This window comes from Callorhinchus milii, unplaced genomic scaffold, assembly GCF_018977255.1.
Source record: "Callorhinchus milii isolate IMCB2004 unplaced genomic scaffold, IMCB_Cmil_1.0 Scaffold6, whole genome shotgun sequence".
Taxonomy (NCBI): Eukaryota; Metazoa; Chordata; class Chondrichthyes; order Chimaeriformes; family Callorhinchidae; genus Callorhinchus; species Callorhinchus milii.
Window position 1 is genome coordinate 16,806,617 of NW_024704747.1, and position 13,190 is coordinate 16,819,806.

Here is a 13,190-nt window from a genome sequence, read left to right on the forward strand (position 1 = left end):
ATATTCAACCCGGGGGAGGGGGGAGGGGGGGAACGTTTGCTGGTTTTAAATTTAAAAATAAAAAATGAGGGACCCGCGCAGCACAACAACACCCCGCCCAATTGGGCGTGAAACCCCACCCGATCGGGCAACGTTGGCTGTTAGCAGGTGGCAGCGTTTACTGCGGGCGGAAGGAATAGGCGCGCGGACCCCGCGGTTGCTGTTGGTGCACCGGCATTGTGGGTCCGGGCGCAGCCGTTGCCTAGCGACGGGTAACCAAGATGGCCAAGTTCGTGTTGGCAGGTGGGTTGACCTCGGTGCTGCAGCCTTCGCACACAGCCGCCGAGCAAACAGCGGGCACCGAGCGGGGGAGAGGAGTATCAAACGCTCAGACACAATTAACTGCCCGGAAAACCCGCCCGAAATGGGGAAGGTTAACTTTTTATGTAATCTTCCCAACCCCACTGCTGCCTTGTAATGTTACAGTAACGGCAACAACAACGACAGCGACGACAATCACAACAAAATTGCCTTTAGAAAGCGGCTTTCACATCAGAAGGATGGTTGGTCCCAAGGCGCTGGACAGTGAAGGGCGTGCGCCCGAGCTGGGGGTTGGCATTAAGAGGGCTGGAGTGCCTGATCCTGAGGAGCTTGAACTGGATCTGAGGCATGTGATCCAGTGCAGCCGGCGCGGGCGAGGGAGGGGGTGACCGGTTCATCGAATTCAGTGCAGGAGAGGACACGAGCTGCGGAGTTCCAAATAATCTGCAATTTGTGGGGGGGAAGAGTTGGGAAGTTTCAGCAGCAGGGAGTTAGCGTATTCGAGCCTGGACGTGATGAATGCGTGAATAAGGGTCTCGGTGCCCTGAGTGGAGAAGGATAATTGCTTATTGTAATTATTATAATTATATTGTTATAAGTAAGTAATAATTGTAATGAGGAGATAGAAGGGGGTGTACGTGCGCCTTCTTCACTTCAAGAATCAGGCAACGCTGGCTGTTACGGAGCCAAGCCTTGCATTACAGTTACCCATTGCTTGTGACAGCGGCTCTGTGTTTATTTGTACATGAACAAGAGTGGCAGCCTGCATTGAACATAGAACCATAGAGAGTTATGGCACAAAAGCCCATTAAGCCCATGGCGTCCCTGCCGGAAAATGGTGTGAGGAAAGGGTTAATGTGGAGTCCTGTAGCTCAGTGGTTAGAGCACTCGCTTTGCAAGTGAGAGACCTGAGTTCAATTCCAGGCAGAGGGCGAAACCTTGGGCAAGTTTCCTTACTCCACACACACAGAGCCTAATAATAATCCCTCCAAAACTAAAAACAATAATTAAATTGGTCATTTTCAATCTACGACTGTTTGTGGGACATTGCTGTGCGCAATTGGCTGCCGCGTTCACCCACAAATATACAGTCAATTGACTTTACAGTGTGTTCTGTGAAGCGCTTTGGGACGTCCTCCCGACGTGAAAAGCGCTATATCAAATGCAAGGATTATTATTATTATTATTATTATTATTAATGTAGAACGCTACAGGGACTGAGGGAGAACAACACTGGGGCCTTGACTTTGTTTACCTGGAATGTAATAATAATCCTTGCATTTAATATGGTGCCTTATCACGTCTTCGAGACGTCTCAAAGCGCTTCACAGAATATACTGTAAAGTGAATTGACTGTATATTTTGTGGGTGAAACACGGCAGCCAATTGTGCACTGAAGTATCCCACAAACAGTGGATTGCGTGACCAAATTATTTTTTTCCCTTCGAAGGAATTATTATCCCTGGAAAAATGACCCGCTAATTGACTAAAAACCGGGTTCCTACTTACTGCTAAGTAAACAGAGATGTGTGAAAGTAAGAAAACTTGCCCAATGTTTTTGCCGGGAATCAAACCCAGGTCTCTTGCTTGCGAGGCGAGTGCTCTAACCACTGAGCTATAGGATTGCACATTCTAGTTGTCTGTGTACTCCACACGAGCACCCATCACTTCCTATTGATACTTTCCTTTTCCCTCTCTTAGGTACATTGATACTTTCTGCTACAACCACAGTTTTCGGAAATAAATTTCACATTCTCACAACGCTCTTTATACTCCACCTCACCTATTCCCTTCACCTATAACCTCTCTATTCCCTTCTCCCTCATATATATATTAAGCTTTCTCTTAAATATGCCAATGTTGTTTGCTTCAACCATGTTGATACAGGCAATGAAAGGAAAGAAATATAAATAATAACATACATTTTGTTTTTGCTCTGATGTTTGCAGGTTCCGCAGACTGCCCTTATTTCGCCAAAGCAGAATTTGTGGCAGATTATCTTGCAAAAAACTTGCCGGACTTCAAAATCCATAAAATTATGCAACTCCCTCAAGACTGGGAGGTCAGTTCAGTTTTGAGAGCATACTACAACTTAAGAAAGGAGTAGATCAGCTTACATACAGACCCATATTTGTGCTTTGTTGAAGGATAGTTATTGGTTCAGTTATTGTAAGACAGGATACACAGAGGCACAACAAGCTGAGTAGTGTGGAGGCTTGGTCAAAGATTTTAAATAAGAAGTCTCTTCAGATACTAGGAAATCAACGTGGAGAAAATACTTGCTGCAATTATGATGTTTAAAAGGGAGACAGATAGATACTTGGGAAGAAAGGGTATTAAAAAATATGAAATTACTGAGATGGGAGGATGGTTTGATGGATATCCTGAAGTATGAAATCAAATGGTCTGAAGTGCCCATGATCTTGTGACCTGATTGGAGAATGACTGCTTGATGCTTGTTGCATATTGCTTAAAGGCTAAATTGGCAATTGGACATTGACCAATGAATCATAGAATCAGAAAATCATTCAGCACAGAAGGAGGCCATTTGGCCTGTCGTGACTGTGCCAGCTCTTTGAAAAGAGCTATCCAATTCAATCCCCTGCTCTCTCCGCATAGCCATTGTCCTCCCAATGAGAAGCAAGCAGGAAGCATAAAAGGATTCTGGAAAAGGGACTAGGTAGAGTGTTGAAGGGTATGGTTGAAATAAAGGAGCTCTTGAAGTTAAACTGTGTTATGGATTGACAAAGAATGCAGTGCTGAGGCCTTTGATAGAGAATGGGGAATGTATGAAGCACTAGAAGCTCAATGTTCAGCACTATGTTCTGTACAACCAAGGCCCTGGCAACAATTGACTTTATTTGACTTTTGCAACAAAGTACTGTGCACACATTTGTGTTTCAACAGCAATGGCTTCAGAATATATGTTTGACGAATGGCTGGAAGCACAAGACGTCCCCTATTGTGTGGCGAGAGTTGGTGAACCGTGGAGGAAAGGGAATACTGCTGGGTGGATTTAATGATTTTCTGGATTATGCCCAGGTAATAATAATAATATAAATATATCAATTCTTGCATTTGATATTGTGCTTTATCACATCGTTGAGATGTCTCAAAGTGCCTCACAGAACATACTGTAAAGTGAATTGACTGTATATTTTGTGGGTGAAATATAGGGTAGGGCTTACAACAATTATACCCTTAACATGGGGGCCCATCTCCAAATTGGAAATACATTGCAAAATTTATTTAATACTCTTTGTCTACCTGATGACAGTTCCCCAATTTAGAAATTGCAACTTTAGAGGAGACTTGAAAAATTATTGACAAAGGATCCAGTCTTATCCTTGATTCTGATTTGATTTGTGAACCTACAATGTGAACCTTAAAGCAGAGGAAGCCTGTTCCAAAAGATGCCTGTATTTAGCGATTTATTAACAGATTGTTTCTGTTAAATAAATAATAATTATAATCCTTGCATTTGAATTAGCGCCTTTCATGTTGGGAAGATGCCTCAAAGCGCTTGATAGGGCATACTGTATTGTAAGCAGTGCGACTGTGTATTTTAGCAGTGAATATAGCAGCCAAATTACACACAGCAATGTCCCACAAAACAACCATGAATTGAATAACCATTTTTATTTGGTTCAAATCTTATTATAAATAATGTTAAGAATTGTTGCATTTGATATAGCACCTATAATGTTGAAATATCACAAAGTACTTCACAGATTTGTTGACAAGCCTGGGAGCCTGTTAATATACAGCAACATTCCACACACAGCCACAAAGTGAATGAGTCAATTAGGATGTCAGTGAACTTTAACAAATGGGTATCTGTTGGCCAGTCCCACTTATAAAAGCAAAAGTCACCTGTTGCATTACTCTGGGGGTGCCCTGCAATGTTGGAGGTGCGTACTTTGGATTAGATGTTAAACCAAGCCTGTCAGCCTGTTCAGGTGAACGTTAAATATCCCATGGCACTATTCGAAAAGAGAAGTGAGTTTTTCCTGGTGTCCTGGCCAACAATTCCCCAGATAAAATTGGTCGCTCGCTTATGGCTGTTTGTGGGACATTGATATGTGCAAATCGTTTGTTGCGTTCACCTACAACATACACTTTACAGTTACTACACTTTTCAGTATATCCTATGAAACACTTTGAAGAGTTTTCCTGTTGTGAAAGGTGCCACATTAAATGCAAGGATTAATTATTTGCTTGTTTGTTTATTTAACCCAAACTGGTTGTTTTACCTTCAGGGTTATTATGGGCTGACTGCAGATATGAATACTCAGCGCATGTTAAACATTGCAGAGGAGAACCTAAAGACTAAACAAGAGTTGATGGAAGAAGAGGCATATAACAAGCTTCTGATTAAGCCATATGAAATTTGGATTACAGGGTAAGCGTGGGATATCTTTCTTCATAATCTACTATTTGACTAGAAGTAATTTCCACTATTACACTATTGTCTTCTCTGATACATTGGTTTCTCATCATCATTACTGTTTCACTGACTCACAAATACCTAGCACCTCCCTATCTCTCTGATCTCCTCATACGCAACTCCTCTGCCCCCTCCCCTATGGTGCCACAATTGAAGGCCAAGTCTTCAGTCATTATGCCCCTAAACTCAGGAACTCTGCCTCTATCCCTTCGCCTCACCCCCTCTTCATCTGTCTTCAAATCCCAATTTAAAACCTACTTCTCTGGTCACATCTATGGTACCAGCCACCAGCATCAAATTGGAATTCATTTTGTCACAGTTCATTTACATGGTGTTCTTGGTCTCCTTTTAGAGCATTAAATCCTACTGTCATGAATGTGATACCTACCTTAGTAAGTGGGAATCTTCTTGGTGAGTATACTGAGATCAGTATAAATCTGTTGGATATCAGTGACTCAGGGAATATATTGCACGGCTTTTGTTTGGAGATATTTGATATGGCCTGGCCCCTGGTCCGTAAAATTACAATGCATTACAACCTCAAAGGAGCTTTTGTCAATGCACAACTCATCATCATTCTCGATGACATTGATAACGACAGCAGACAGCCCATCGAAGAGCGCCACGAAGAGCTGGCTGAACGCTGCAAATATTACGGCCGTCTGATCGAAAGGTCTGCAAAGCCCAGTGTGCGAGTGCTTGTGGCTGGTAACAGCATTGTGAATCTGAAAACCTACTTCATCATGCAGAATGCACCATCTGTCCCACGTTACAATTTTGTTGCAGTCGCATCTCGGCTCGAGGGAGAAGCCAGGTCACTATTGGCCAGGAAACTGGATGTGACTCCATTAGGTGTGTATTTCTCTCAATCACTACCTATTTTTCCTCAGTTTCTATCTGTCTGTTTAACACATTAGTATTGAGTGTTTGAAGGCTAAGGAGGTAGATAGTTAGTAATTCTCTGCTGTCGGGAACAACCTCTCAAAATCCTTCTCCTGGCTCCCTCTTTCCTTCCCTTCAGAATTCTTGTGAACAAAACTATCTCTTTGACCATGCATTTGCCCACAAAATACAGAGTCAATCCTCTTTACAGTATATCCTGGAAGCACTTTGGGAAGTCTTGACAAAGTGATAAGGCGCTATTTCAAATGCAAGAATTATTCTTATTTTGGTTACCTTTTCCTTAACCACCATCCCCCCCCCCACCCACTTTCCCTCCTTGCTTGCTCCTTCTTCAGTGGAGGAATTTAAATTAACAGAACTATTACGTTGCTGTAACATAATGAACTTATCAGGTTTGTTTATTGATGGCAAAAGCTGCTAAACCTTTTATTTTTTTTCTCTAATTTCTCTTTGCAGATATTTCCAATATAACCGTTTGGGGAAATATAAGTAGAACTATCTTCATTGATTTGAATAGGGCACGTGTCCATCGATTCGAGAGTGCTACTTGGGGACCACCTACCTACTCGCGTCCTGTTCTGGAGGTGCTGCATGATCGGTATGGTTCAGACAGAGCTTGGTGGATATCAGTTGGCTTGCACGATAAGCTGCAGCCAATCTGGGAAAAAGTGTAATATTTCATGTTTTAAAAGAAATATCATTATGTTATTTTAGTTACACTTTTCTGCAAAATCTTGTGCTTTTCCCTATATTTTGTCTTCCTGATTTGAGAAGGGAATTATCTGCTTTCTTTCTGGGCTCCTGCCAGTCCCATTATGTAACTAGCTGTTTAGCGATGTTCCAGGTTAACTGTTTGGCTTATCCTCAAGCCTAATGAGGGGAGGGGGGGCGGGAGGAGGGGAGAGGTGGTGGAGGAGGGTAGTGGGGGGAGGGAGGAGCAGAGGGGGAGGGAGGGTGGAAGGAGGGGAGAGAGAGAGGGAAGGGGGGAGAGAGAGTGGGAGGGTGGGGGAAGAGAGAGGGGAGGGTGGGGGAAGAGAGGGGAGGATGGGTGAAGAGAGAGAGGAGGGTGGAGAGAGTGGGGAGGGGAGGGTGGAGAGAGAGTGGAGAGAAGGGGGAGGGGGAAGAGAGGGGTGGTCAAGGGAAGCAGCTGATAAACTCCCATAATTGGAATTAGTTCACATCAAAGTGGCATTCCTGCAAGTCAGCTTGACCATTTTGGATTACAACAACAAAAATATATTTGTATAGCACCTTTCACGTTGGGAGAATGTCCCAAAGTGCTGGACAGCCAGAGTTTTGGACCCGAGCTGGGGGTCGGGGAGGGTGGAGGGCATGGACAGAAGCAGGGAGATCAAACAGGATGGTCTTGAGATGGGTCTTGAAGGTGGCAAGGGAGGGGGCGAGGCAGCGGGACTGCAGGATGGAGTTCCAGAGAGTAGGGGCAGAGTGGCATACCTCTGTAACGGGACAGCGGAAGAGTGGATATTCCAGAGGGATGAGATCAACTCAGCCAAAGGACAAATCTTGACCTGTAACTCCTCTTGCGATTTCTTCTTCTGTTGACTTTGCAAGTACACAAGGAGATCAGAGAGCAGTTTCATTTGATTATTTTGAACTGAAAAATACCCATTGAAATTTCTTTCCTTTTAGTTAAAAGTAAATACTAGGTTTGTACTAGTAAGATTTGTAAGTAGAAAATGTAATAACCAACCTTATGACAGGATGAATCTCTCCAGCTATTAAATGGGCTGTAACTCGGTTGTTACTTCACCGCTTGTGTAATGTCCAAACAGCCTCTTTGTTGGCGAGGAGACTATCACATCACAAGAACCAAAACAGACTAACAGATAATACATCTTTGGACCTAGTACAGTGCATCATCTGGTTTATTTCCTCTCCCTCTCTTTGCTGACAGTCAGTGGATCGAGAAGGAATTCCTGCCAATGGTGTATGAACGCAAATCATTAATTGAAAGACGATATAAACATCCCCTTGGTATTTCTACTGCTTGTCAGCTAGTCAGTGTGTTACATTCTTGGTACCATGACTCTCCGCCAGGGGAAATTTTGTCGCTGGGGGTGATCAGTGAAGGTGAGCAATTTATGTCAACGTCAGTAGCTGATGTTTCAGTAAATTGGACAAAAGGCAGATCATGCTCAGATCATGTATTACTTTTTATTTGAATCTGTCTCCAAACCCCACTCTCCCATTCCCCAGGACATAGCTGTTCGCAGCACAAAATAAATGGAGTGGGTATTTAAATGGCTTTCAGATTATGCGCTTGATTTTATTTTGACATTCAGATCGCAGGAGGAAAGACAGAGGGTTAGTTCAGATTTAGTCATAGCACATGTTTAACATGCTTCTAACATGGTTGCAGTGTGACCCCCCTTCACTGTGCACGGTGCAACCAGTCCTCTTGCTTCCCGCAGTGGTAATACTGGTGCGTATAACCCAAGGGACCTGACTGTCTTACTCCCTTTGGAAAATTAACTACCTTTTATATGTTTAGTGCTGCAAATTGAGGCAGGCTAACACTTAGTGAAGTGTCATTTAGTGAGAAGAGCCCATTGTGACTTTTGCCTCTGGATTCTATGGCAGGTCAGTTTGGTATTCCACCAGACGTGATTTTCTCCATGCCAGTCCGATTCTGCAGTGGTAATTGGGTGGTTCAGACCCAGATTAAGATTAACGAGGAGGCCAAGGAGAAGCTGAATAAGATTGCCTCAGAGCTGATATTGGTAAATTCTTGTCAGTAGATTTTTATTTTAAATCTGTTCTTACTCCTTTTAGCTGGAGGACTCTTCAGCACAGTTGTTTCTGTTTGCTGCATGTAGTCACTTCAATTATAGAGAAAAACTCTTTGAGATGTTTCAACATCATAAGGGTCATCTATAAAATATGCACTCCCCGGCACTTCTTACCTCTCTGAGCTTCTACCCTACTCCTGCTCACCTACTCCACTCAGCTAACTTTGGCTTCTTGCATTGAATAACCAGTGGACGGTAAGATGGACTAGCAGTCAAAGTCAATAGATTGGCTTCTTGTGCACATCAGCAAAGCAAATTGATGTCTGATGAAGGAGCATCGAGCTTGTGAACACTACCAAGAAGTTTTACTATGTCGAGTACAGACCTTAGAACGCTAATCTGAGATTCTGAATCTGGGAGGGTTGTTGGGGCCACTCAGCTGAGGGAGAAACGGAAACCAAAGCTATAACCAAGTCTGCCTGTTCAGGTGGACGTTGAAGATCCCATGGCATTATTCGAAAAGAGAAGGGAGTGTGTCCTGGCCAACAATCCACCAAAATAAATTGGGGCATTCACTCCATGGCTTTTTGGGGGACATTGCAGTGTGTAAACTAGCTGCGTTGTCTCGCCCACAAAATACACAGTCAATCCACTTTACAGTATATCCTGTAAAGTACTTTGGAATGTCCTCCCAACATGAAAGGTGCTGTACAAAATACAAGGATTATTATATTAGTATTGGTATTTGTGTTCCAAAAGCTCTGGTTACTATTTTAAAGGGTCAATTGTATTGTCTCCTGCATTGGGACCTTTGCTGCTGTCATCCTCCGTGTGTTGTACAGGCAAGCCTGTTCTGGTATTTGTCAGGTCAATTTAACTTTTTCTTTTGTATTTCTAATTTTGTTTGTGTTTTTCATTTTTGAATCCCTGCAACAGGAGAAGAAGTTAATCTACATTCCCCCATCGCCACCTCCAGTAGAAAGCAAATCATTTCCCGAATACTTGCAATTGGAAAATGAGGAATCGGTTCCAGTAGATACATTGGATCAAGAACTTCTACTGGAAGACAAGGAATCGACACTTTTAGTAGATCAAGAGCTACCATTGGAAACTGAGGAATCCATTCCCTTAGTCACAGAAGAGGAACAGCCTCTATCAGAAATTGAGGAATCGTTTCCCATAGTTCCCGAGGAGGAGGAAGCTCCATCAGAAAATGAGGAATCCGTTCCCATCGTCACAGAAGAGGAACAACCTCCTTTGGAAGATGAATCGGTTCCGGTTGATGATAAGCAATAATAGTAACCAGAGATGTAGATATTATTGTTATGCAGTTGGGTCACACACCATAGAATCATAGAAATTTAAAGCGCAGACGGAGGCCATTTGTCCCATTTAATCTGGACCAGCTCTTAGAGCAATGTATTCATTCAATCCCACTGCCCTGCCTTATCCCCATTACCCCTTCATATCATATAATATATGCAGTTAGGAAAATCATTTTCCTTCTAATCACTTTTCCCTCATGAACTGCATAGTATACCCCTACATAGTGAGACATGTAAGAGATGAAAGGGAAGATGGATCATGATCACTCCCATCTTTTGACTTGGGATCTAAAAGAACACAACCCCAACACAAGTTCACTTCAAGGCAAAGAAAGGTGGATCCTAAATACTTCTGCCTCCACCCACCACCACCACCACTTCCAGGTCCAAAGGTCAACAAACCACTCTGACCTTCAAATGTATAACACTATCTCTTTAAGTGCATTCAACTGTGCCAAAAGACAAATGCAGTATTAATGGATGCGCTTATAAATAATTGCAAACTGAATGTGCACCTTTTCCAATGTAACATACTGGAAAAGAAACTTCACAGCAGAGGAAAATGAGCTCTAAAGTTGTATAAAGTTGCCACTGCATGGGGTTTCACTACATTGGGCACTGAATCCTGTCTATTTGAATACTGCATAGTTCTGGTTTACTCAGATGATGTTTTCAGCATTCCCATTATTAAAAAGCTCCCCCAACACCTCCACCACACACACACAAATCCCAATTGGAATAGCATATACCATATGGAAGGGGAGAATGACTGGGACTTGTTGGAATAGATTAGAATGAAATACTTCAAACTCACCAATATCCTTGGATCAGGATTAAATTTGACTGTTTCAACCACTGTCCACTGTTCATGTGCTTTGTTTTTCATTGCAGGAATGAATCTTGCTTATTGATCTTCAACTCCTCAAATTGTTGTGTAACATAAACTGCAAAGAAGTTTATTCCCTCTATTGCCAATCGCTGAACATTCTTTTTAATAAATGAGTCTTGCTATCAGATCTCTTTTGAAAAAAATCACATGGTTCCAGAGACATTTTAAGCATCCTCTTGTTTGATGTTTTCTTCCTTTCTATTCCAAACAGATATTTTGGGTGTGGGGGGGACTTTTTAACAATTGAAATTTGGAAAACATCATCTGAGTAGTAGCTTGGAGCAGCTCCTCTGACCTCAAGATTGTGCCAGGGTTGAATTAAGATTGTTGACATATCCGGTGAAGATTTTTTCATCGACATTGTTGTGGCAAGAAAAATTTTGGAAAAATAGCCAACAGAAACCAAACAATCAAAAGGATCTTAACCCTTAATGATAATTATTTTCAAAGGAATTTTCAGAAAGTATTCTATCAGTGAGGGCAATACTCATACTTTCAATAAGAGTCTTGGTATTGAGAAAACCTTCAATCCAGATTTTCAATCAAGTTAGGTTATTGATTTGTGCGCATGATCAGTATATTTGGTTCTTGGTTATAATAAAAAGTTTGTACTGCAAAAATGAGTGTTACATATCTCTGATGGCCGAGTTATCACCAGCGCAGAACAAACACAGCAGCTTTAGCCAGAAATGTGAGAAATGGCCACAAAAAGATCATTAATGCAATTCAGGAAATACTGTGTAAAATGACAGTCAATATAAAGTGATAAGATCTGTGTGCAAGACATACACAAACATTAAAGTAATGGAGGTCATTCCGGCTCAGTCTGAAGCACTCTTGTCTCTTAATCAGAATGTGGGTTCAAGCCCATTATCAAGCTAATACTCCAATGGAGTGCTGGGGGCAGTGCTATAATTATTGCAGGTGCCATCCTTCAGATGAGATGTTAAACCAAGGTCCCAGCGTCTGTTTAGGTGGACATTAAGGAATCCCATGATGACCCTTTTCGAAAAGAGAAGAGAGTTTTTCCCGGTGTCCTGGCCAACAATCCTCCAGAAGAAATTAGAACCCCCAAAGCAACTGTGCAATTCCTACAACATCTTTAATATTTTTTCAGGGGTGGGGGGGTGGGGGTGGAATATATTTATCTTGACAATTTTGCCTTTAAAATAATAACATTGAGAGTCTGCTCAGAGCTCCAGACTCTGCGTTAATTGCTCCCTGGAGTGCGCACCTCATTTGCGTGTTTCCGTGGCAACCGGGGAATAACATGGCCACTTTCCCATCCACAGTTGACTACTTTTAACCCACTTATGACGTTATCCAGTTTTATTCCATAAAGGGAAAATTCGAATCGCAACTTCTAAACCCCGCCTGTTTGTTTCCCAGCCAGCTCGGGTTACGAGTTGAATTATTGAGGGCGAGTTTTCTGTCTCATCCAAGCAACAGGATCCACTTTAAAAAGGACTTGACCGAAGTGGGCCTCTGGGAGTGGGGGTTTCTGCCCAGCGCTTAGAAACAGACGAATTAAAAAGTAAATTTTAATTGATCTTCAAAAGAAGATATGCAGAAAAGACCACAGAGAAACGCAGGGCTAATGTTTGGTAAGTCCACTCTTTTATTCAGACACAATTGTTGCCATGAGTCTCACAAATAGAACATTTTTTTGTAATCAATATAGCCCTGTTCTGTTCATTTTTTTCAAAACAAAACAAAAAAAGAAATGTGACACCGTACAATAAAATGACACGCGAGTGAAATTACAATTTGACATTTGTTTAAAGGTGTTTTTTTCTTAATATAATAATAATCCTTTCACTTGATACACTTAAGGATGAGGTCCCAAAGCGTTTCACAGTTTCGTGGTTGAATGAGGTTCCTTTAAAACAAGATAACTTAGTAGCGAACAACTACTGTGACTCGACTCGACAAAGGGGTTTATGCCTTTGTTTTGCTGGGATATTCGGGTCATATTGTCATCGCTGTGCTCATCAATATAGTAACTCTCCCCCCACCTATTATCTCTGCCCGACACAGAACCATTGATTCCATACAGCTCCTGACTGCAATATTGGCATCAAGCCCTATTAGCTCTGGTGATAGGATGGTATCGGCCACCCCCCTTCCCCTCCCCTCCCTTACCCCTACCAACCCCAGTTCGGGTCTGAAATGCTGTACTCTGTCCAGCGCCTTGGGACGTCCTCCCGACGTGAAAGGCGCTATACAAATGTAATCTTGTTGTTGTTGTATAATGATGAGTTTGTAGGCATCATATTTAAGACATGCATTGAATGAATTTGTGTTCAGTAATGTTACATGTATGGTCTCTATTAGGACAAAGAAATGGAGTACGAATGAGAGCTATCAATAAAAATGAAATACCTTTTTATGTTAAGTAAGTGAATCTATTTCTATCTATTTGTGTTATCAATACTTGTATCTACCTTTCATTATATGTTCTAGACCCAACTGTTTCCAATGCTTTAGATAGTACATTTCCCTATAATACACTTAACACAACAATTAATGTAAAGTGCTTTGAGAAGTTTCAACATAATAAGGTGCTGTTAAAGTCC

The 13,190-nt window shown here is 42.1% G+C and overlaps 1 protein-coding gene across 1 annotated transcript; it reads left to right on the forward strand.

Annotated features, from left to right (window-relative positions):
* Window positions 1-218: 218 nt before the first annotated feature.
* Window positions 219-11,234, forward strand: mdh1b (malate dehydrogenase 1B, NAD (soluble)). Its single transcript, XM_007890602.2, has 9 exons — window positions 219-282; window positions 2,250-2,362; window positions 3,208-3,342; window positions 4,560-4,702; window positions 5,100-5,599; window positions 6,107-6,248; window positions 7,566-7,741; window positions 8,252-8,391; window positions 9,337-11,234. Exons 1-9 carry the CDS (start codon window positions 261-263, stop codon window positions 9,694-9,696), a joined length of 1,731 nt encoding a protein of 576 aa, XP_007888793.1. The 5' UTR covers window positions 219-260; the 3' UTR covers window positions 9,697-11,234.
* The last annotated feature ends 1,956 nt before the right edge of the window (window positions 11,235-13,190 follow it).